A 22,500-nucleotide genomic window follows, 5' to 3' on the forward strand; every position below is an offset into this window, starting at 1 on the left:
CAGACACTCTGTGTTCCAGCTTTCATCTTGCTTGGACAACCTATGCCCTCTTGCATCTGGACCAGCCTGTCCATCCCCGTCGGCTCCCTGGTTATCGGATGTACTGCATGAGCATCGCGCCAGCCTCCGGTCACCTTCATCGGAGTTAACAGCTGCTGATTTTGCATCGTTCTTCGTAAAGAAAACTACTGCCATCAGCAGCCAGTTCTCTACGCCACCATCTGTCGAACCCGCCCACATCCCTGACACGTGTGTGCTCCCCGCCTTTTCTACTCTGTCTGAAGCTGATGTCTCAAAGGTCATTGGCTCCAACCACCCTACCACCTGCCCACTGGATCCCATCCCCACCCATCTCCTCCAGGCCATCTCTCCAACGGTTGTGCCTGCTCTGACCCACATCATCAACTCTTCGCTCACCACTGTGACATTTCCCACTGCATTCAAAGAGGCCTGCATCACACCGCTTCTAAAGAAACCCACCCTGGACCCTACACTGCTAGAAAACTACAGGCTTGTCTCCCTTCTTCCCTTCATCGCCAAAGCCCTGGAGCGAGTTGTGTTCAATCAGCTCTCCTCCTTTCTCATGCAAAACAACCTCCTGGACAGCAATCAGTCTGGGTTCAAGACCGGTCATTCCACAGAGACTGCACTGCTCTCAGTCATCGAAGCCCTGAGACTGGCAAAAGCATCGTCCATGTCATCTGTGCTCATCCTACTGGATCTGTCTGCTGCCTTTGACACTGTCAATCATCACATCCTCCTGGCTTCTCTCAGTGCTATGGGTGTCTCTGGAATGGCGTTGCAATGGTTTGAGTCCTACCTCTCGGGTAGGTCATTCAGGGTATCCTGGAGAGATGAGGTCTCCGCGTCCCAACAGCTCAACACGGGGGTGCCACAGGGCTCAGTGCTTGGACCGCTACTCTTCTCCATTTACATGACATCCCTCGGCTCGGTCATTCAGAAGCATGGCTTCTCCTATCACTGCTATGCCGACGACACACAACTCTACTTGTCATTTCAACCGGACGATCCGACGGTCGCTGCTCGCATCGCGGCATGCCTGAGTGACATCTCGCTTTGGATGAAGGATCATCACCTGCAGCTAAACCTTGCAAAAACGGAACTGCTTGTGATCCCAGCCAACCCAAAGATTCACCACAACCTTGCCATTCAACTAGGCTCATCAACGATCATACACCGTCCAGCACAGCCAGAAACCTGGGAGTGGTAATCGATGATCGGCTTAACCTCACAAGTCATGTTGCCAGCACCACCCGGTCCTGTAGATTCATCCTCTACAACATTAGGAAAATTAGACCTTTCCTATCAGAGCACTCTACGCAAGTCCTAGTCCAGGCTCTTGTCCTGTCCAAACTGGATTATTGCAATGCGCTTCTGGCTGGACTTCCTGCTTGCACAATCAAACCTCTCCAGATGATCCAGAATGCGGCGGCAAGATTGGTCTTCAATGAACCGAAGAGAGCGCATGTAACTCTGCTCTTCATCAGGTTACACTGGCTCCCTGTTGCCGCCCGCATAAAGTTCAAAGCTTTGCTCCTGGCCTACAAGACCAACACCGGGTCTGCACCATCGTATCTCCACTCGCTAATGCAGATCTATGTTCCTGCCAGATCACTGCGGTCTGCAAAGGAACAACGACTAGTGGTATCATCCCAAAAAGGAAAAAAGTCACTCTCCCGTACCTTCTCTGGATCTGTTCCACATTGGTGGAATGATCTACCAGCTGCTACAAGATCAGCAGACTCGGTTGCCATCTTTAAAAAACGCATCTCTTCCGTCAACACGTCGCTGATTGATTTTTCCTAATTCTCTTCCCTTTCCTTCTTTATAAAAAAAAATTAAAAAAATAAAATAAAATTACTAACCTCACTATTCTTAGCTTTTTATACTGTGCTAGGCTTTAATGGACTAGTTTGATGCACTTATGTATTTTGTTGCCTATGTTGTTATAATTGCTTCCAATGTTTCCTCATCTGTAAGTCGCTTTGGATAAAAGCATCTGCTAAATGACTTAATGTAAATGTAAATGTTTGTGTCGTGTGATGTCAGAAACGAGAGAAGAGAAGACATGAGAAGATCTTGAGTGATGAGCTTTATCCCACCATCACAAACCTGAATCAGTTTCTTCCCCCGGAGCACGGCATCGAGTACATCGCCTGGGACATGGCCCGCTACACTAAGAGGTGTGTGTGTGTGTGTGTGTTTAAACATGATGTCTGGTGTGAAGCTGAAGGTTTATTTCTCTGTGTTTTCAGTAAACTGTGTAATGTTTTGGATCGGTTGAGTATGATCGCAGAGAATGTGGTCAAGCGGACGGGTTTCTTCGTCAATCGACCGGACTTCTACTGTCATACCTTACGACCGGATGAAAGGTAAACGCACACACTTCATAGAACATTGTGTTAATAAGAATCACTTGTTTACTTGTGTATTTACTGTCAATGCAAATTCACATTGTGACGAGTGATCTCATTCTTTCATGACTTGTGTCTCACTCTTTTCTTTCTGCTGGTGAAGAAGCCAAAATTCAAACTTGTTGATTTCATCAGAATGAATCATTGAAGAGAATAGAGCGTGTGTGTTGTCATGGGAAGGTTTTAGGCCTGACGTCTGAACTAAATGGCAGCACATTTCTTGTTTTTCTGCTCGTGTTGTTGTTAAATCTCTGATGGTTCACGTGTGGAAGCGGCGGCACGTTTTGCCTTTGCTGACAGGAGGTTCAGAGGTGAACGTTTGGTGTTGTCTGAAGATTCATTCTCTTTGTCTGCAGGTGGGGAGATCTTGGAGGTATGGTGACGCCGAACGGCAGGTTACAGGTAAACTACAGCGTCAACATCACGTTACAGCAAAGATATTAATATTAACAAGATCAGATGCGTCACTGCCATTGAAATAAATGGGGAGGAACACAACGCTCAACATGGCCGCCCTAGCCAAGCTTTGTGCATGCGTGGTGTCTAAATCGACATAAAAAAATATACTTTTAAGCGCAATTTGATTGTAAAGAAACAAATGTAATGGTGCGGTATATGTCAAGTTGTTTTTAAATATGTTGTTTAGTTGGGATTATAGCCGGCGATTGTAGAAATATCAGTATTGCCCATTCACGTCTTGTTTGAATTACGAAAACCATTGCAAACATGGCCGCCGATTGGCTGGACTTTGGTTACAGTCACGCTGCATTTCACACATTCATACACTCAACAATAAACACAGTTTAGTATCAGGAATGAGGCCGTGTTTCACACTTGACAAGAAAAATGTCGCTTTTTTAGTTAAATACTCGTTGTGGTTACAAATAGCGGCCGTTCAAAGATGGTATTTGTGCACCAAGGCAGCTTAGAGAGATTTTAATTAAAAACCGAGAGCGTCTTTGTCATAACCAATCACATACAATTTCTCTCTAGCAAATGCAATCAGAAGTTATTCAAAGTGAAAATTAAACTTATATTTATACAAAGCTGTGCTCCAACAGCCGTTTTTGGTTGTCATTAAAAAAAATTTCGAGCTTGAGCTTTCTCGACCAATCATGTTCCTCGCATGTTGTTATGGAAACGACAGGTCTCTGTCATTGGTTAGCTGTGAAAAAGGTGCTTGGCGTAGCTGCATAAAAAGACGCCGGCGCTCTGGAAAACACGGTTTGCTCCATAGGATTAATATGTAAACCCAGCTTAAAAAAAGATGCCAAGTGTGAACACAGCCTAAATCATGACCTCACTGGCCCCTGAACTCACATCATCAGTGGAATCAGATGTTGACTTATGGATCGCACAGATAAAACTGATGCGTCCGTCTTGATGTTCTTATGATATTTATGATGCACAAAAAAATATCTGAACAGAAGAAAAATGACACGCTTCCCCTTTAAACACCAAACTGCCGTCTGATATCATAACATTTGACGTGTCCATATTTGTGATATTTACTGTTTAAATGAAAGCACAGGTAGTGTGTGTTCAGGTCTGTGTGTGTGTATTGTGTTGTTCAGACGGGGGTTTTGAGGACGAACTGTGTGGATTGTCTGGACCGAACCAACACAGCCCAGTTCATGGTGGGCAAATGTGCTCTGGCGTATCAGCTGTACGCTCTCGGCCTGATCGACAGACCCAAACTTCAGTTCGATACAGACTGTGTCAGGTTTGTGTTGTGATGATATCATGTGATGGTTGAGTGTAAAGATGCTGATGTGTTGTGTGTGTGTGTGTGTGTAGATTGTTTGAGGAGTTATACGAGGACCACGGAGACACTCTGTCTCTACAGTACGGAGGATCACAGCTCGTCCATCGAGTCAAGACGTATCGTAAGATCGCTCCCTGGACGCAACACTCCAAAGACATCATGCAGACGCTCTCGCGTTACTATAGCAACGCCTTCTCAGGTAACCAATCAAAATATCAGTATTTTTTTGTCCAGAAGGGCAGATGTTTCTACAATATTTGCTGATGATCCTCAGGTGTCATTAAACCATCACCTGCACATCAGGAAGATAACATCTGTTACCGTGTGAAACTTCTCCTCAGTCATGCTTTGCTAGGTCTTCATCTAATCGTAATGTGTGCGTTACATAATGATGTGTTCATGAATCACGTTTACAAGAGCTGAGAGAGACATGTGTGAGCCATTATCTCATCCACCCACAATCCCCCTCTCTCTCTCTCTCTCTCTCTCTCTCTCTCTCTCTCTCTCTCTCTTGAATTATTCAGATTTGCCTTTGTGCTCATGGGTGTCTTTGTGTGAATGATGATTATTACATTTCCACACGGCCGGTTCTAATGATGGATGACAGTAAAAGTCTATTATTCTATAGTTTTACTCTTGTGATTGGGATTGTTAACACTCGTGCTTGACTCAAATGTGGACGTCTTCGTGTTTATTTCTGTCTGGTTTCTAATGGCTGTTGTTTGGTTTGGGCCGCTCATCATTTCCCAACCTGATTTGGCTCTTTTATATGTGTGTTTCTATGGTTATGTCCACCATGGCAACCAACTCAATTCTCATGTCTGTGGTGCGAGCATCTGTCAGCGGCTCCATCCATCCTCTCATAAACCTTCAGTCTTTATCATGTGTCCGTTAGGATTAGAATCACACTTGTTGTCTGTTATAGGGAAGGTATTCGTTACCAATATATGAAACCATCTGTTTATATTTGACTAAACCCGTGTCGATAGAATCTAAACATCAGTGTATGCACAAGTTTTCTATTTTAAAAAAGGCAAATAAACATGTGTTACCGATGTGACAAAACATTTTTTGGAGCGACCAATTTTGTAGGATTTCTGTGAATTAAAATGCACAAAGCTGAATAATACCCAACAAATGGAGAACAGATGACTCTTTATAGAACATCAAACAGTGACTTTATTTTCATGTACACATACATGTATGGACCTTTGGATGTGACAATGCTGAAAATGGCACTTGTGTGACTTTGAAATTATACAAATGCTTTCAAAACTTAGTATATGAACCGCCCTGTTGATATCTGCCTAATAAAAATAATGAAAACCTTTGTTTTTGTTAAAAACGTAAGGTTGACATTTTCCCAGACTTCACCTTCAGTGGTTGTGTTCTCAGACGCAGTCAGTGTTGGTTGTTAATGGATCTATGAGCTGATGATGGTTTTAGGATCCGAGTGATATCAAATCTAACTGTTATTGCTCTTTAGTTTATTGTCTGGGTTGGCACATTTCAATAAAGATGTTATTACGTACGGTCCCCAGCCGGGCACATGATATGACCTGTAGATACGCTGCGTTCACCGCTGATGTTCAGTTCAATCATCTGGGGACCAGTTTGTGTTTCAATGTTGACGCCGTCATTTCGCTGACGTGCTTCATAATATCACAGAGAAGAATATTCCTGCACGCTTTATTTTGAGGTCCAATTCTCGGAATTAATAAACCATTAGCTATGACTTTCGCCTCCCCAAACCCTTGATTTAAGCCATTTACATGAATGCATTTGGCAGATGCTTTTATCCAAAGCGACTTACATTGCGTTATCCTATACATTTGTTTCTAAGTATGTGCGATCCCATGGGATCCAACCCATGACCTAATGCTAATAATAAACATGCTAATAAGCAACTAGTTCATATTGAGATTGGGTCTCTAGACTAAAGCGTTAATGAACATTCTGTATGGCGTGTGTTTGAATGTTGACTTCTGCGAGGCGTGTGCTGGTTGTTATGACGATGGCATGATGTCATTCACACAGAAGGACCGATGTCATGCAGGTCAGATGATGTCGGCCGAACTCCTGCAGATGAAATCCTGTATGAAGTGCTTAAGCTCAGTTAAACTGGTGAGAGTGAGAGGCGGGCGTTGTGTTCATATCAGAATGAGGTGTGTAACTCTTGTTCAGAGGTTTAGACTGTGATGTGAGATGTGTTTATAAAGATCAGTCTGTCATGAGCTGGAGTCCTGTCAGGACTGTATGTTTAGAAAGACCATCACGTCTGACACAACCACCTTCAGTGAACTCTTTTCTCACAAACACGTCATCCTAAATGATTCCTTTATGTTTAGAAGTGATGGAAGCGAATACAAGAAAACCCGTAACATGGATCATGTTCTCCAGAACAATCGTAAACGTTCTCTTGTATTCCTTTATGTTTGTGAAGGACGGGAAGCTGAATGTCTGTCTCTCCTTTCCACTTAATCCATGTTTGAGTTGGAACATGAACGCAGTTTTAAACATCATCCGTTTACATTTGTTTTTAAGGTGAGAAACGACATTCAAACGTCACAAACCGGCAATTTGGTTTGTTATTTTATTTGTCAAAAGAAATGCCAAAATGATTTTTCCAAAGTGAGATGACTCTTTTTTTTAATTATGTTATCATGTGTGTTGTGTTTTATTGTTAATTAGCTTTATTTTAATTTGTTATTTTGTCTTAAATCAAAACTACTCAACTGCAGTTTGATATTCATTGGACTGCACAATAAAGAAACATGATTTTTGAACATTTCTGAAAATGGAGGGATCTCATTTTGGATTCAAACTCTTGATATGTTTCATCAGTGATATTAATTCATTTATGATGAATCTGAATGTGTGTGTCTTTCTGTCATCTCTCATCTTGTGCTTCAGTCTGGTCAAATCCTGATTCACAGGAGATCTTGTGCTGTTTTCTGAAGAAACTCTCTGTACCAGACTGGGCGCTTTAATCAAACTCTCAAATGACTTTTATATTATTATCATATCACAGCGCTCGTGTTATCTGGGTCATGAACGGGTCGAGGTCACCTCAGAAGTTAGGGATGCACCAAGACCAGATATTGTTTTTCTGGTACTCGCCGATACCGATGCCTGGACCTTTTCACATCACAGTGAGACTAATACAAATAGAAAAGTGTCATAATTACAAACAACTCCTCAGATTATGGAGAAATAAATCATTTTATGTGCTTGTCACAAAGGTTAAAGCTAATTTCACAACCAATGTCAATCAGTTCTGTAACATGTCTTTGGTATCGGCGCTTTTTTACGAGTACATGAGCTCAGTATCTGTACATCCCTGCCATAAGCACCAATGTGAAATATACACGTTTACACGTTTACCTTAAAGCACTTTGTTTTAGTGTTTAAAATGTTTTTTTTCATAACAGTGAGAGAAATTTAATTTTTTAACAAATCACTTTGCTCTTGTAGCTCTGTCTGCATTCAGAATCAGAATCAGAAAGAGCTTTATTGCCAAGTATGCTTGCACATACAAGGAATTTGTTTTTGTGACATAACCTTCCAGTACACAGAGACAACAACACACAGACAAGAAATAGGCAAATAAATAAGTGTATAAACAATTGTGCTAGAAATGATAATGGGATAGGATTAAGTAGATGCAGGGATGTACTAGGATGGAGGGGTAACAATAAATATAAGGATATTGCACATTTTTATTGCATAAGTGGGGAACATTTAACTGTTCATGAGGTAGATTGCCTGGGGGAAGAAACTGTTCTTGTGCCTGACTGTCCTGGTATTTGCGGCTCTGAAGCGCCGGCCAGATGGCAAAAGTTCAAAGATGGGGTAACTTGGATGTGAGGGATCTAGAGTGATTTTCCTAGCCCTTTTCCTCACTCTGGATGTATACAGTTCTTGAAGGGTGGGCAGGGGAGTACCAATAATCCTTTCAGCAGTCCGAACCGTTCTCTGTAGTCTTCTGATGTCTGATTTTGTAGCTGAACCAAACCAGACAGTTATTGAAGTGCACAGTACAGACTCAATGACGGATGAGTAGAACTGTTTCAGCAGCTCCTGTGGCAGGTTAAACTTCCTCAGCTGGCGAAGGAAGTACAACCTTTGTTGGGCCTTTTTCACAATTGAATCAATGTGATTGTCCCACTTCAGGTCCTGAGAAATGGTGGTTCCCAGGAATCTGAATGAGTCCACTGCAGCCACAGTGCTGTTCATGATGGTGAGTGGGAGGAGTGCAGGGGGGTTTCTTCTGAAGTCCAGGATCATCTCCACTGTTTTGAGCGTGTTCAGCTCCAGGTTGTTAAGACTGCACCAGACAGCCAGCTGCTCAACCTCTTGTCTGTAAGCAGACTCTTCACCGTCCTGGATGAGGCCGATGACTGTAGTGTCGTCTGCAAACTTCAGGAGCTTGACAGAAGGGTCTTTAGAGGTGCAGTCGTTGGTGTACAGTAAGAAGAGCAGTGGGGAGAGAACACATCCCTGAGGGGCACCCGTGTTGGTGGAGCAGCTGTTTGACATGAATTTCCCCAGTCTCACTAACTGTTGTCGATCTGTCAGAAAGCTGGTGATCCACTGACAGATAGAGCTAGGAACAGAGAGCTGGGTCAGTTTGGTCTGGAGGGCTGTTGGGATGATGGTGTTGAAAGCCGAACTAAAGTCCACAAACAGGATCCTCACATAAGTCCCTGTTTTGTCCAGATATTGCAGGATGAAGTGCAATCCCATGTTGATTGCGTGATCCACGGACCTGTTTGCTCGGTAAGCAAACTGCAGGGGGTCCAGTAAGGGTCCAGTGATGTCCTTCAGATTAGCCAGAACCAGTTTTTCAAACGACTTCATGACGACAGACGTAAGAGACACAGGTCTGTAGTCGTTAAGTCCTGTTATCTTGGGTTTCTTTGGAACAGGGATGATGGTGGAGTGTTTGAAGCAGGAAGGCACTTTACACAACTCCAGAGATCTGTTAAAGATCTGTGAAAAGATGGGGGCCAGCTGGTCAGCACAAGTTTTCAGACAGGCTGGTGTAACGCCATCTGGGCCTGGTGCTTTTCTTCTTTTGTTCTTCCTGAAGACCTGGCGCACATCATCTTCACAGATTTGAAGAGCAGGAGGTGTGGAGAGGGGGATTGAAGGAGGTGTTAACAGTTGTGTAGAGAGATGGTCAGAATGGGTTTTGGAGGTTTCAAATCTACAATAAAACTCATTCAGGTCGTTAGCAAGTCGTTGATTAGCCTCAGTGCAGGGGGATGGTGTCTGGTAGTTGGTGATGGCTCTCAGTCCTCTCCACACTGAAGTTGAGTCATTGGAAGTTAACTGGTCCTCCAACTTTTTAGCGTAGGTCTTTTTAGCCGCTCTAATCTCTTTGTTCAGTGTGTTCCTGGCCTGATTGTACAATACTCTGTCCCCATTTCTGTAGGCATCCTCTTTGGCCCGAAAAAAAGCGTCTTTAGTTCATGTCTTTAGTTTGTGAAAAGGCATGTCATTCAAATCTTGATAATTTACGGTGAGAAACACACGTGTGTGTATAGTAGCTGATGTTTATATGATGTGCTAATGTGACGTTATGACGCTCAAATCTGTTCTTCAGAATCATCTGAATTTAGCTTTGGCATGAGGAAAATGATGCTGAGTGTACTGGATAATGTTCTCATAGTGCACACAAAGACATCAAAATAAAGTACAATATTTACATTTAGTCATTTAGCAGACGCTTTTATCCAAAGCCACTTACAGAGAGTTCAAGGAGCATTAAGAGATATGTCATACTAAGAGCAATAGTACAATAGATACTAATTCAAAGTTACAATAGGGTTCGTACGGGTGCTGGAAATCCTTAAAAAGTATTGATTTTTATGTAGTGGTTTCAAGGTTTTAAAAATGCTTGGATTTGGGATAAAGGGCTTGAAACTGCTTGAAATTATTATGTGATAATAGTTCAGTTTTTAGATCAATTAAACAGAAAAGTTCTTATTACGTTTGCCGTTCACATTAAAAACATCGCTTGCCGTAAATCTACATGTGAAGAGTTCAGATGCAAAACCCTCTAAAAGCAACCTCGGTCAAAAATGAGATTAGGATGTTAAATTGGTAAAGTCATTTTAAGGATCTTTTTTTACACAATATCATCACTTAAGTTGATTAAGTATTTTACAATCGTGATTAAGCATGAAAACAAACATTGAAAGTACTTGAAAAGTGCTGGAATTTGACTGTACGAACCCTGTTACTAGTTTCAACGTATAATCAGCGTATAAAATACACATAAATCAGTGCGATTATTAAACGAGTCAAATTAAAACAAATGAAGAGTGTTCATATTATTTGTATTTGAACACAAACTGTGACGTGTGTGTGCGGTAATCTGTGTGATAAAACACAACATGACAGATTCAAATCAAGTGATCAGTCTCTCTCTCTCTCTCTCTCTCTCTCTCTCTCTCTCTCTCTCTTCTTGTCTCTCTCTCTCAGATGCAGACAGACAGGATTCTATAAATCTGTTCCTGCAGGTGTTCCAGCCGTCTGAATGTAAACCTCACCTCTGGGAACTGCCCACAGATTTCTATCTTCACCACAGTGATACCATGATTTTACCCCGGCACAGACAAAGGTCTCTCTCTCTCTCTCAGTGGAGTTAATGGTGTTTTAGAGGATAAGAGAGCGTGTGACAGACTTCTGTTGACTTCACTCACGTGCTTCTTTAAAACTATTTTGTGATGTCACTTCTCTTCAGATGATCAGTATGATAAAGAAAACCTCTGGGGATGCTTTTGACTGTTCTCTGACACAAACAGATATGAATCTGCTCCCATTTACTTCTTGAATTAAGAGTTTTTGTTCTGGAACAATTTAACGTTTGTGTTTGTGTGTGTGTTTCTATTTAACCTGAAGAATTTGTGTGTTGTACATGTACAGAGTCATTTCACTTCAATATCAATAGTAAGAAATTGTGGATTTAGTTCATGAAGACAAATGACTGAATACATGATTTACTGTCATACAGTGATGATATGTTACAGTAACGGTGTGGTGTTGTTTAGTGATTGTGATCATGTTGTTTTTTTCTCTCAGTTACACACACTGGTGGTCTGCTGATGTTCTGATGTTTCTTCCGTTACCATCTGATGAAGGTAAAGCATGCGCGCATGCGCACACACTCGCACAGACACACACATAGACACGAACACTCGCACACACACACACACACACGCATAGACACGAACACAGACACACATGCGCACACACCACATAGACACACGCACAGAGACACACATGCGCACACACACAAACACACAGACACACAAGCACACACACAGACACACAAGCACAGTCACATGCATAGACATGCACACACACATGCGCACACACACAAACACACAGACACATGCATAGACATGCACACACACATGCGCACACACATGCGCACACACCACATATACACACGCACAGAGACACACAAGCACAGTCACATGCATAGACATGCACACACACATGCGCACACACACAAACACACAGTCACCTGTATAGACATGCACACACACATGCGCACACACACAAACACACAGTCACATGTATAGACATGCACACACACACAGACACACAAGCACAGTCACATGCATAGACATGCACACACACATGCGCACACACACAAACAAACACACAGTCACATGTATAGACATGCACACACACATGCGCACACACACAAACAAACACACAGTCACATGTATAGACATGCACACACACATGCGCACACACACAAACACACAGTCACATGCATAGACATGCACACACACATGCGCACACACACAAACAAACACACAGTCACATGTATAGACATGCACACACACATGCGCACACACACAAACACACAGTCACATGTATAGACATGCACACACACATGCGCACACACACAGACACACAAGCACAGTCACATGCATAGACATGCACACACACATGCGCACACACACAAACAAACACACAGTCACATGTATAGACATGCACACACACATGCGCACACACACAAACGCACAGACACAAACATGCGTATACACCACACAGACACACACACAACCACACACGCGCACACACACCATTGAAGTGCATTCTCTCAGTATGTTCTTTGTGTGTGTGAAATGTATGTCTGTGTTTCAGGTCAGAATGAGAAGAACAGTAAGAAAGTGTCGGTGAGACACGTGAACAGATTTGATGAGAGCATCGACATTTACAGCGAGTTCTTCAGTCCCTATGAGCTCACCTCACTCGACGACACGTTCAGCATCGCCATGACCAACTCTGCACGGTCAGTACACATGATGACAGAAACACGCTTCACACACGTGTGTCACACTGAGCTCAGGGACTGATTTCAAACCTTCAGTTTCATCAGACATGTTTCTCATCATTGGTGTTTTTGTTCAGGGAGTTTATGCCGAAGACCGTTGGGCTTGACCCGAGTCCCTTCACCGTTCGCAAACCCGACGAGAGCGCGAAGTCAGTGCTGGGGTGAGTGTGTGTGATCCACCAACACACCCTTTACCATATGGTCGTTTACCATAAAACAACACACGATGTCACTTCAATGGTTGTGTATGAATATTTACTCACCCGAGCAGCATCTGTCTGATGTTTATCTGCTGTGAATCTGTGTTCACGTGTGTGTTTATATCATGAATATGTTTAAATCCACATGTGCCAAACATCTCTTCTCAGAAATGATTTCTTGTTGGGACACACTGTGAATAATATATCAGGCCTGTACAAGGGTGTAACTTTGGATTGAGATGTAGGGGGGACACAAAATGGGGGAAATGTTTTTGATTTGAATCCCATTTCCTGCCTTTACATTTAGGGTTAGTGAGATGTCAAACTTAAAGCGTGAGGGTATTTTGTTTGTTGTGTTTTTACATTTAGTCATTTAGCAGACGCTTTTATCCAAAGCGACCTACAAAGAGTTCAGGGAGCAATAAGTTATGGCTATGGGTGTGAAGGTTCATGATGGGGTGTAGAAGGGTGTGAAGGTTCTTGATGGGGTGTAGTAGGGTGTAAAGGTTCTTGATGGGCTGTAGTAGGGTGTGAAGGTTCTTGATGGGCTGTAGAAGGGTGTGAAGGTTCTTGATGGGCTGTAGTAGGGTGTGAAGGTTCTTGATGGGCTGTAGAAGGGTGTGAAGGTTCTTGATGGGCTGTAGAAGGGTGTGAAGGTTCTTGATGGGCTGTAGTAGGGTGTGAAGGTTCTTGATGGGCTGTAGTAGGGTGTGAAGGTTCTTGATGGGCTGTAGAAGGGTGTGAAGGTTCTTGATGGGGTGTAGAATGGTGTGAAGGTTCTTGATGGGGTGTAGTAGGGTGTGAATGTTCTTGATGGGCTGTAGTAGGGTGTGAAGGTTCTTGATGGGGTGTAGAAGGGTGTGAAGGTTCTTGATGGGCTGTAGAAGGGTGTGAAGGTTCTTGATGGGCTGTAGAAGGGTGTGAAGGTTCTTGGTGGGGTGTAATAGGGTGTGAAGGTTCTTGATGGGGTGTAGTAGGGTGTGAAGGTTCTTGATGGGGTGTAGAAGGGTGTGAAGGTTCTTGATGGGGTGTAGTAGGGTGTGAAGGTTCTTGACGGGGTGTAGTAGGGTGTGAAGGTTCTTGATGGGGTGTAGTAAGGTGTCTAGGTTCTTGATGGGGTGTAGAAGGGTGTGAAGGTTCTTGATGGGGTGTAGTAGGGTGTGAAGGTTCTTGACGGGGTGTAGTAGGGTGTGAAGGTTCTTGATGGGGTGTAGTAAGGTGTCTAGGTTCTTGATGGGGTGTAGAAGGGTGTGAAGGTTCTTGATGGGGTGTAGTAGGGTGTGAAGGTTCTTGATGGGGTGTAGGAGTGTAGTAGGGTGGGAAGGTTCTTGATGGGGTGTAGGAGTGTAGTAGGGTGTGAAGGTTCTTGATGGAGTGTATGAGTGTAGTAGGGTGTGAAGGTTCTTGATGGGGTGTAGGAGTGTAGTAGGGCGTGAAGGTTCTTGATGGGGTGTAGGAGTGTAGTAGCGTGGGAAGGTTCTTGATGGGCTGTAGGAGTGTAGTAGGGTGTGAAGGCTCTTGATGGGGTGTTGGAGTGTAGGAGGGTGTGAAGGTTCTTGATGGGGTGTAGGAGTGTAGTAGGGTGGGAAGGTTCTTGATGGGCTGTAGGAGTGTAGGAGGGTGTGAAGGTTCTTGATGGGCTGTAGGAGTGTAGGAGGGTGTGAAGGTTCTTGATGGGGTGTAGGAGTGTAGTAGGGTGGGAAGGTTCTTGATGAGGTGTAGGAGTGTAGTAGGGTGGGAAGGTTCTTGATGGGGTGTAGGAGTGTAGTAGGGTGTGAAGGTTCTTGATGAGGTGTAGGAGTGTAGTAGGGTGTGAAGGTTCTTGATTAGTGTGGGAGTGTAGTAGGGTGGGAAGGTTCTTGATGGGGTGTAGGAGTGTAGTAGGGTGTGAAGATTCTTGATGAGGTGTAGGAGTGTAGTAGGGTGTGAAGGTTCTTGATGGGGTGTAGGAGTGTAGTAGGGTGGGAAGGTTCTTGATGAGGTGTAGGAGTGTAGTAGGGTGTGAAGGTTCTTGATGGGGTGTAGGAGTGTAGTAGGGTGGGAAGGTTCTTGATGGGGTGTAGGAGTGTAGTAGGGTGGGAAGGTTCTTGATGGGGTGTAGGAGTGTAGTAGGGTGGGAAGGTTCTTGATGGGCTGTAGGAGTGTAGGGGGGTGTGAAGGTTCTTGATGGGGTGTAGGAGTGTAGAAGGGTGTGAAGGTTCTTGATGGGGTGTAGTAGGGTGTGAAGGTTCTTGATGGGGTGTAGGAGTGTAGTAGGGTGTGAAGGTTCTTAATGGGGTGTAGGAGTGTAGTAGGGTGTGAAGGTTCTTGATGGGGTGTAGGAGTGTAGTAGGGTGTGAAGGTTCTTGATGGGCTGTAGGAGTGTAGGAGGGTGTGAAGGTTCTTGATGGGGTGTAGGAGTGTAGTAGGGTGTGAAGGTTCTTGATGGGGTGTAGGAGTGTAGTAGGGTGTGAAGGTTCTTGATGGGGTGTAGGAGTGTAGTAGGGTGTGAAGGTTCTTGATGGGGTGAAGGAGTGTAGTAGGGTGGGAAGGTTCTTGATGGGGTGTAGGAGTGTAGTAGGGTGTGAAGGTTCTTGATGGGGTGTAGGAGTGTAGTAGGGTGTGAAGGTTCTTGATGGGGTGTAGGAGTGTAGTAGGGTGGGAAGGTTCTTGATGGGGTGTAGGAGTGTAGTAGGGTGTGAAGGTTCTTGATGGGGTGTAGGAGTGTAGAAGGGTGTGAAGGTTCTTGATGGGGTGTAGGAGTGTAGAAGGGTGTGAAGGTTCTTGATGGGGTGTAGGAGTGTAGTAGGGTGGGAAGGTTCTTGATGGGCTGTAGGAGTGTAGGAGGGTGTGAAGGTTCTTGATGGGGTGTAGGAGTGTAGTAGGGTGTGAAGGTTCTTGATGGGGTGTAGGAGTGTAGGAGGGTGGGAAGGTTCTTGATGGGCTGTAGGAGTGTAGGAGGGTGTGAAGGTTCTTGATGGGGTGTAGGAGTGTAGAAGGGTGTGAAGGTTCTTGATGGGGTGTAGGAGTGTAGTAGGGTGTGAAGGTTCTTGATGGGCTGTAGGAGTGTAGGAGGGTGTGAAGGTTCTTGATGGGCTGTAGGAGTGTAGGAGGGTGTGAAGGTTCTTGATGGGGTGTAGGAGTGTAGGAGGGTGTGAAGGTTCTTGATGGGCTGTAGGAGTGTAGGAGGGTGTGAAGGTTCTTGATGGGCTGTAGGAGTGTAGGAGGGTGTGAAGGTTCTTGATGGGGTGTAGGAGTGTAGTAGGGTGGGAAGGTTCTTGATGGGGTGTAGAAGGGTGTGAAGGTTCTTGATGGGGTGTAGGAGTGTAGTAGGGTGGGAAGGTTCTTGATGGGGTGTAGGAGTGTAGTAGGGTGGGAAGGTTCTTGATGGGGTGTAGGAGTGTAGAAGGGTGTGAAGGTTCTTGATGGGGTGTAGGAGTGTAGTAGGGTGGGAAGGTTCTTGATGGGCTGTAGGAGTGTAGGAGGGTGTGAAGGTTCTTGATGGGGTGTAGGAGTGTAGTAGGGTGTGAAGGTTCTTGATGGGGTGTAGGAGGGTGGGAAGGTTCTTGATGGGCTGTAGGAGTGTAGGAGGGTGTGAAGGTTCTTGATGGGGTGTAGGAGTGTAGAAGGGTGTGAAGGTTCTTGATGGGGTGTAGGAGTGTAGTAGGGTGTGAAGGTTCTTGATGGGCTGTAGGAGTGTAGGAGGGTGTGAAGGTTCTTGATGGGGTGTAGGAGTGTAGTAGGGTGTGAAGGTTCTTGATGGGGTGTAGGAGTGTAGTAGGGTGTGAAGGTTCTTGATGGGGTGTAGGAGTGTAGTAGGGTGTGAAGGTTCTTGATGGGCTGTAGGAGTGTAGGAGGGTGTGAAGGTTCTTGATGGGGTGTAGGAGTGTAGTAGGGTGTGAAGGTTCTTGATGGGGTGTAGGAGTGTAGTAGGGTGTGAAGGTTCTTGATGGGGTGTAGGAGTGTAGTAGGGTGTGAAGGTTCTTGATTAGTGTGGGAGTGTAGTAGGGTGTGAAGGTTCTTGATGGGGTGTAGGAGGGTGTGAAGGTTCTTGATCGGGTGTAGGAGTGTAGTAGGGTGGGAAGGTTCTTGATGGGGTGTAGGAGTGTAGTAGGGTGTGAAGGTTCTTGATGGGGTGTAGGAGTGTAGTAGGGTGGGAAGGTTCTTGATGGGGTGTAGGAGTGTAGTAGGGTGTGAAGGTTCTTGATGGGGTGTAGGAGTGTAGTAGGGTGTGAAGGTTCTTGTTGGGGTGTAGGAGTGTAGTAGGGTGTGAAGGTTCTTGTTGGGGTGTAGGAGTGTAGTAGGGTGTGAAGGTTCTTGATGGGGTGTAGGAGTGTAGTAGGGTGGGAAGGTTCTTGATGGGGTGTAGGAGTGTAGTAGGGTGTGAAGGTTCTTGATGGGGTGTAGGAGTGTAGTAGGGTGTGAAGGTTCTTGATGGGGTGTAGGAGTGTAGTAGGGTGTGAAGGTTCTTGATGGGGTGTAGGAGTGTAGTAGGGTGTGAAGGTTCTTGTTGGGGTGTAGGAGTGTAGTAGGGTGTGAAGGTTCTTGATGGGGTGTAGGAGTGTAGTAGGGTGGGAAGGTTCTTGATGGGGTGTATGAGTGTAGTAGGGTGGGAAGGTTCTTGATGGGGTGTAGGAGTGTAGTAGGGTGGGAAGGTTCTTGATGGGGTGTAGGAGTGTAGTAGGGTGGGAAGGTTCTTGATGGGGTGTATGAGTGTAGTAGGGTGGGAAGGTTCTTGATGGGGTGTAGGAGTGTAGTAGGGTGGGAAGGTTCTTGATGGGGTGTAGGAGTGTAGTAGGGTGGGAAGGTTCTTGATGGGGTGTAGGAGTGTAGAAGGGTGTGAAAGTATGCCGGCGCAGATCCAGTGATAGTCCTGTACGCAAACATCAGTGACTTGAATCTGATCAGGGCTTCAACCGGTAGCCAGTGGAGAGAGATGAAAATAGAATTTTAAATCTGATTCTGTGTTTTTCTTTGGAAGAATGTCTGACGTCTCTCTCTGTCTGGTTGTTGTCCAGTAATAAGTCTAGTAAAGAGGAGACGGTGTTACAGAGAAAGACGGCGGCCAGCGCTCCTCCTCCACCCAGTGAAGAGCAGATCTCCAGCAGTTCTGAAGATGATTCTGAGGAAGATCGTGAAGATGACACTACTGCCTCTCAACGCTCCACACCCATCAGACTGTCTGATCCCAGCGACAGCGTCCGGCCACACGAGGTACATTCGAAGTGTGCTCGATGTTTGTGTGATATCTAGGGTCGTGCTGAGCAGCGGATATTAAGTCACTGACATAAGACAAACACAAGAGAGACAAGAGACGGGACATTAGTTTAAATATTTATTATATTACATTATGTTATGTTATATTTATTCTTTCATAAATATTTTTTTAAAACTTTCTTGGGAACATTTGGGATAATGTATGTACACAACTATGTGAAATATATCACACTGTGCAAGTGATTTTTGGATATTTCATAACAAAATGATTCCATATTGTGGCTTAAATCGGATTATCTCCAGTCGTTGTGAAAAAACAAGCTATCAAAACCTGCTCGCTAGCGTGAGGAAAGTGTCCATGGGTTCACAATTCCAATTTTCACTGGAAACATTAGACCGTCTGGGTACTTTGTGAATACTGTGATGTGGGACATACTTGTTCTATATTGCAGTACTATTTAGGACGGATAGCATGCGAACTGGGACGCAGTGAAAGTCTGAGTGCATTGTGGGATTGATTTTCAGGTAAAACATGGACTGAGATCTCGAATGCACTGGACGAAATAGAATGAAGATGACACACGTGATGGACAGTATGTGTTTATTCTGAGACTCACAGACTGTGTTTGACTCAAGGTTTCTCTCATGTTGCCATGACAACAAGGCCATTTGGATGTACTGACCTTGAGAGACACTGAAGGACAAACAGACGAGTGGAAGAAAAGTGATTTAATGGATGAATGATTGATGAAGCGAGTGTTTAATGAATGACATGAATACATGAATGGTCTCGTCTCCCGATGGGATGTATTGTCTTGACAGGAATCTCCACACGTCATTATTTGTCGTGGTGTTTGTGTTTCATTTGTCACACATGTGATGTCAGAGCGGCCGGCACGTGTTGTGGAGGTGTGCACGGGTGCGCCGGGATAAACTCCGTGGCACATAAGCAATGAAATATTTAAAGGTGATATTCATCAGCTGCTGTAGTGTAATTACAGTCGCTCGGGCCGCTCGCATCTGTCTGACACATTACTCACGTCCAGCGTTTGATGGATATGTGTGGAGTACAAACTGAACTGAGACACGGAGTTTAATGACATTCTGCAAACTTACAGCCGTTACATAACACACCAGAGGGAAGTCCTGCTCTTCACCTCCAGTAACCTCTGCATTTACAATGATTCAAGTGCTACCTTTATTCTTATGTACTCTACACAACATGTGACCTTTGACCTCTCAGGACCCGCCGCAGCGCCTGCCGCCGGTGAGAGAGACGTATGGACTGAATCTGTCTGCGTTTCCTCCGGATGATGATGTCCTCATATATCACAGGTCAGTTGTTCACGCTGTGTTACAATAATGTTTTGGTGCGCATGGTTCATCACTCGCTGTTTGAAAATCAATGTTTGTTTCCATAAATAATAAATGAAAAGTAATAATCATATGATTTATAAGTGGCTGCAGGTGATTGTGTGCATTATACTGCCTATAAGAAATGAATTAAAAGCTGTTCACGTGAAGACCCCTCGACAACACCATCACACACGATCTCACAATTCTGAAGGATTTCCCAGGATACATTGCATTAAGGGTTTTTCAGAAAGCACAGTGTATTTGTGATGTCTGTAGAAGTCATTATCATATATGAGATGACTGGATGCATCCTTCACGATGGCCGTGTGTTCGATGGAAGAAACCAGCACTCGAGATAACACGACATTCTCGTGATGCTGCTTTTATACCTGAAGTGATTCTCTGACCGGCCATTTTTATTCCTGCACTTATACCTGACCTGTGCTGTTTATAGATTCGCTCATCTGGGTCAGAATCAGCACAAGGTGGAGAGACATCAGGACAGCAAGAAATCAGAGCACATCATCAACCTGTGAGTCACACACACACACACACACGCGTGCGCACACTCTCAGCAGGTGTGTGTTTCCTGTGTTCACGTAGCACATGTTCATGTTTCACACTGGAGTGTCATTAGTGATGGAAACTTGCATATTTTTTGCCGTGTTTAATCTTCATGAATGCCGTGTTCACATTATCACCTCATTGGCTCCTGAAGGAGCAAAGCAGTGGTGGGCGGAGCTTGTCAGAGAGTCCACAAGTGTAATTGGTGGAGCTTCATATGGAAAGGTCACAACTGTTTTTAGAAAAAAGCATCATTGTACAGAGAACCACACACACATAGATTCAGGTGATGTAGAACTTCCTGTCTCTGTGAGTGTCTGAGATGAGATTTACTTCCTCAGGAAACAGGAAGTGTCATATCTCTTCATGTGGAGACGGAGACTCTGGCTTGATAATTAGATGAGGGAGAGAGAGAAAGAGAGACAGGTCTATCAAAACATGTCTAACCTGTTACATTTACATTTATTCATTTTTTTTATCCAAAGCGACTTACAAGTAGTTTTTTTACAATGGCACATTACTGTAGAGCGATCAGGGCTAAGGTGTCTTGCTCCAGACCATCCGCGTTTATTACTGCATTTTGTTTTTCTATTTACTTGATTTCAGTATTTGTGTTTATATATTGTATTTTAAATGCTTTGTTTATTGAAATGAAACTGTGGACACGTTTCCATTAACAGTCAAGTTTTAAATGATAAAGGTCAGATGAAGAGCAGGTGCTGTGTGAAGTGATGGCCTGTAGGCGACACTATAATCTTTCTGTTGTTTAAACTTGGCGTGTTGATATGAAACTGTTATGCGGTCAGCAGACGTGGATGTGCCTTTACCGAAAGTGAATGATTACCCAAAGAACGTTTGTCAACCAATCAGATTGAAGCATTCAACAGCTCCGTGGTATAACAGGTTTTATTGACTCCACTTCCTGTCGTGCCGCAACGCCCTTAGCTGTGATAAAATGCACTGTAAGCCACTTCACGGGCTTGTGGCTTTAATTTGGGATATAAACTGAAGTTTAGTTTTGAAAATAATTTAAGAAGGTTTGGCAAAAGCACATGATCAAAGTGGGTGGAGTCAAGAGAACGACGGCTGTAGTCAATATGAAATAACTCTACTCAATGTTTCAGTTATTTTTTGGCCGCGCCAAGAGGTTTCTTCAGAGAAGCTTCTGATGATGAGAAAATAGAGATTTACTAGTGAACTGTAATTTCACTAGTAACACATTTATAAATGTGTTCATTGATGATTTATAAGTCATTTACAAATGCAGTTATAACCGCATGAATAAAAAGAGGGATTGAGCCGTGTTTAACTCACATGTTATAAATGCTTAATAAATGTATTTATTCATCATTTATTTGACTGTAAAGCAGATTGATTATTATCTTGATGTTGTTTGTAATTTAGTCCGTCAGACTGGACACTGAAGGGTGTTGTGTTGTTTTTCTTACACCTGCTCACTATTTGGCAGATATTAAGTTTGAATCCTCCTTATTCATGCAGTTATAACTGCTTTATAATGCATTTGTAAATGACATTTACATTGATTGTAAATGATTAATCAATGTGTTCATTGATTAATCATCAATGAACACATTTAAAAATGCTTTATAAAGGATACGTTAATGTTAAGTGTTACCAGACATGTTCAAATTGTCGTAATTATTATAGCCTGATTGTTAACTGTGAATAGCAACGTTGAATATAGAGTCTAATTTTATTACATTTAATGACTTAAATAAAGAAGCTTTCATGTAGAAGAGCAGAACACTACACGTACAAGAGCAAGAGAAGAAGTTCATTTGGTCTCAAAGGTTTGTGAGAAAATCACTCTGTTGGTTTGGAAGATAAAGTTCTTCTTCTCTCACTTATAAACCTCTTGTCATTTATTTGTTGCAAACTGTGTTTGTTTTGAATGGCAGAGTTCCAGTGTCATCCTTCTCCTCGGCCAGTGTTTATGAGGTCTCGGCTCCAGACGTGGACGTTCAGAGTGGAGAGGTTTTTCAGTCACATGTAGAGACGGGCCGCGGCTGGGTCAGACCGCTGTGTCAGGAGGACGTCCTCATGTACCGTGAATACATCAGAAACAGATACATGTGAACCCTCACTTTCCCTTTCCTCCTTTACTGGAATCACTTTTTCTCTTTCACTTGTTTTCTTTTAGCAACTAAAAGAAATTGTGCAGAAATACAATTTTCACATGAGTTTCCCATCATGCACTGCTGCTCATAAATGTTTTAATGATAATAACCTATTTATCTTTAAGAAAATCTTAAGTAGACTTCAGATATATGTAAAAAGACTTTTATTTTGTCATGTGTTACAGGTTCAGACCCTGTGATGGGTCGTTTTTTATTGTGTCTCATGTCAGATCTTTAAACACAAACACTGTCAAAGTAAAAAGCTCATTGTCAAATTTAAACAAATGTACGTGATGAAGAAAGCATGTGTTATACAGTATGTGAAGTAAGTTTTGATTGACACAGTGGTGGTTATAACACGTGCTGCTCGTGTGTGAAATACAAGTTGACTTTATGATGTCATGTTCTGATATTAATAAAATAAAACCCCAAAACAGAGTTCATGATGTTTGCTTGTAACTCAAAAACACTTTCAGGTGTGATGTGT

The 22,500-nt window shown here is 43.6% G+C and overlaps 1 protein-coding gene across 1 annotated transcript in view; it reads left to right on the forward strand.

Moving 5' to 3' along the window:
* Positions 1 to 22,451, forward strand: part of fig4a (FIG4 phosphoinositide 5-phosphatase a) — a 39,525-nt gene extending 17,074 nt beyond the window's left edge. The window contains exons 12-24 of the mRNA XM_079474953.1: positions 2,071 to 2,204; positions 2,277 to 2,393; positions 2,792 to 2,837; positions 4,010 to 4,158; positions 4,233 to 4,399; positions 10,690 to 10,828; positions 11,290 to 11,348; positions 12,370 to 12,517; positions 12,637 to 12,720; positions 17,757 to 17,952; positions 19,199 to 19,290; positions 19,766 to 19,843; positions 21,795 to 22,451. Of these exons, the coding sequence (XP_079331079.1) occupies positions 2,071 to 2,204; positions 2,277 to 2,393; positions 2,792 to 2,837; positions 4,010 to 4,158; positions 4,233 to 4,399; positions 10,690 to 10,828; positions 11,290 to 11,348; positions 12,370 to 12,517; positions 12,637 to 12,720; positions 17,757 to 17,952; positions 19,199 to 19,290; positions 19,766 to 19,843; positions 21,795 to 21,972 (1,587 nt within the window). The 3' untranslated portion in view covers positions 21,973 to 22,451. The remainder of the gene's footprint in view (positions 1 to 2,070; positions 2,205 to 2,276; positions 2,394 to 2,791; positions 2,838 to 4,009; positions 4,159 to 4,232; positions 4,400 to 10,689; positions 10,829 to 11,289; positions 11,349 to 12,369; positions 12,518 to 12,636; positions 12,721 to 17,756; positions 17,953 to 19,198; positions 19,291 to 19,765; positions 19,844 to 21,794) is intronic.
* The last annotated feature ends 49 nt before the right edge of the window (positions 22,452 to 22,500 follow it).

This window comes from Barbatula barbatula, assembly GCF_947034865.1.
Source record: "Barbatula barbatula genome assembly, chromosome: 15".
In the NCBI taxonomy this organism is placed as follows: domain Eukaryota; kingdom Metazoa; phylum Chordata; class Actinopteri; order Cypriniformes; family Nemacheilidae; genus Barbatula; species Barbatula barbatula.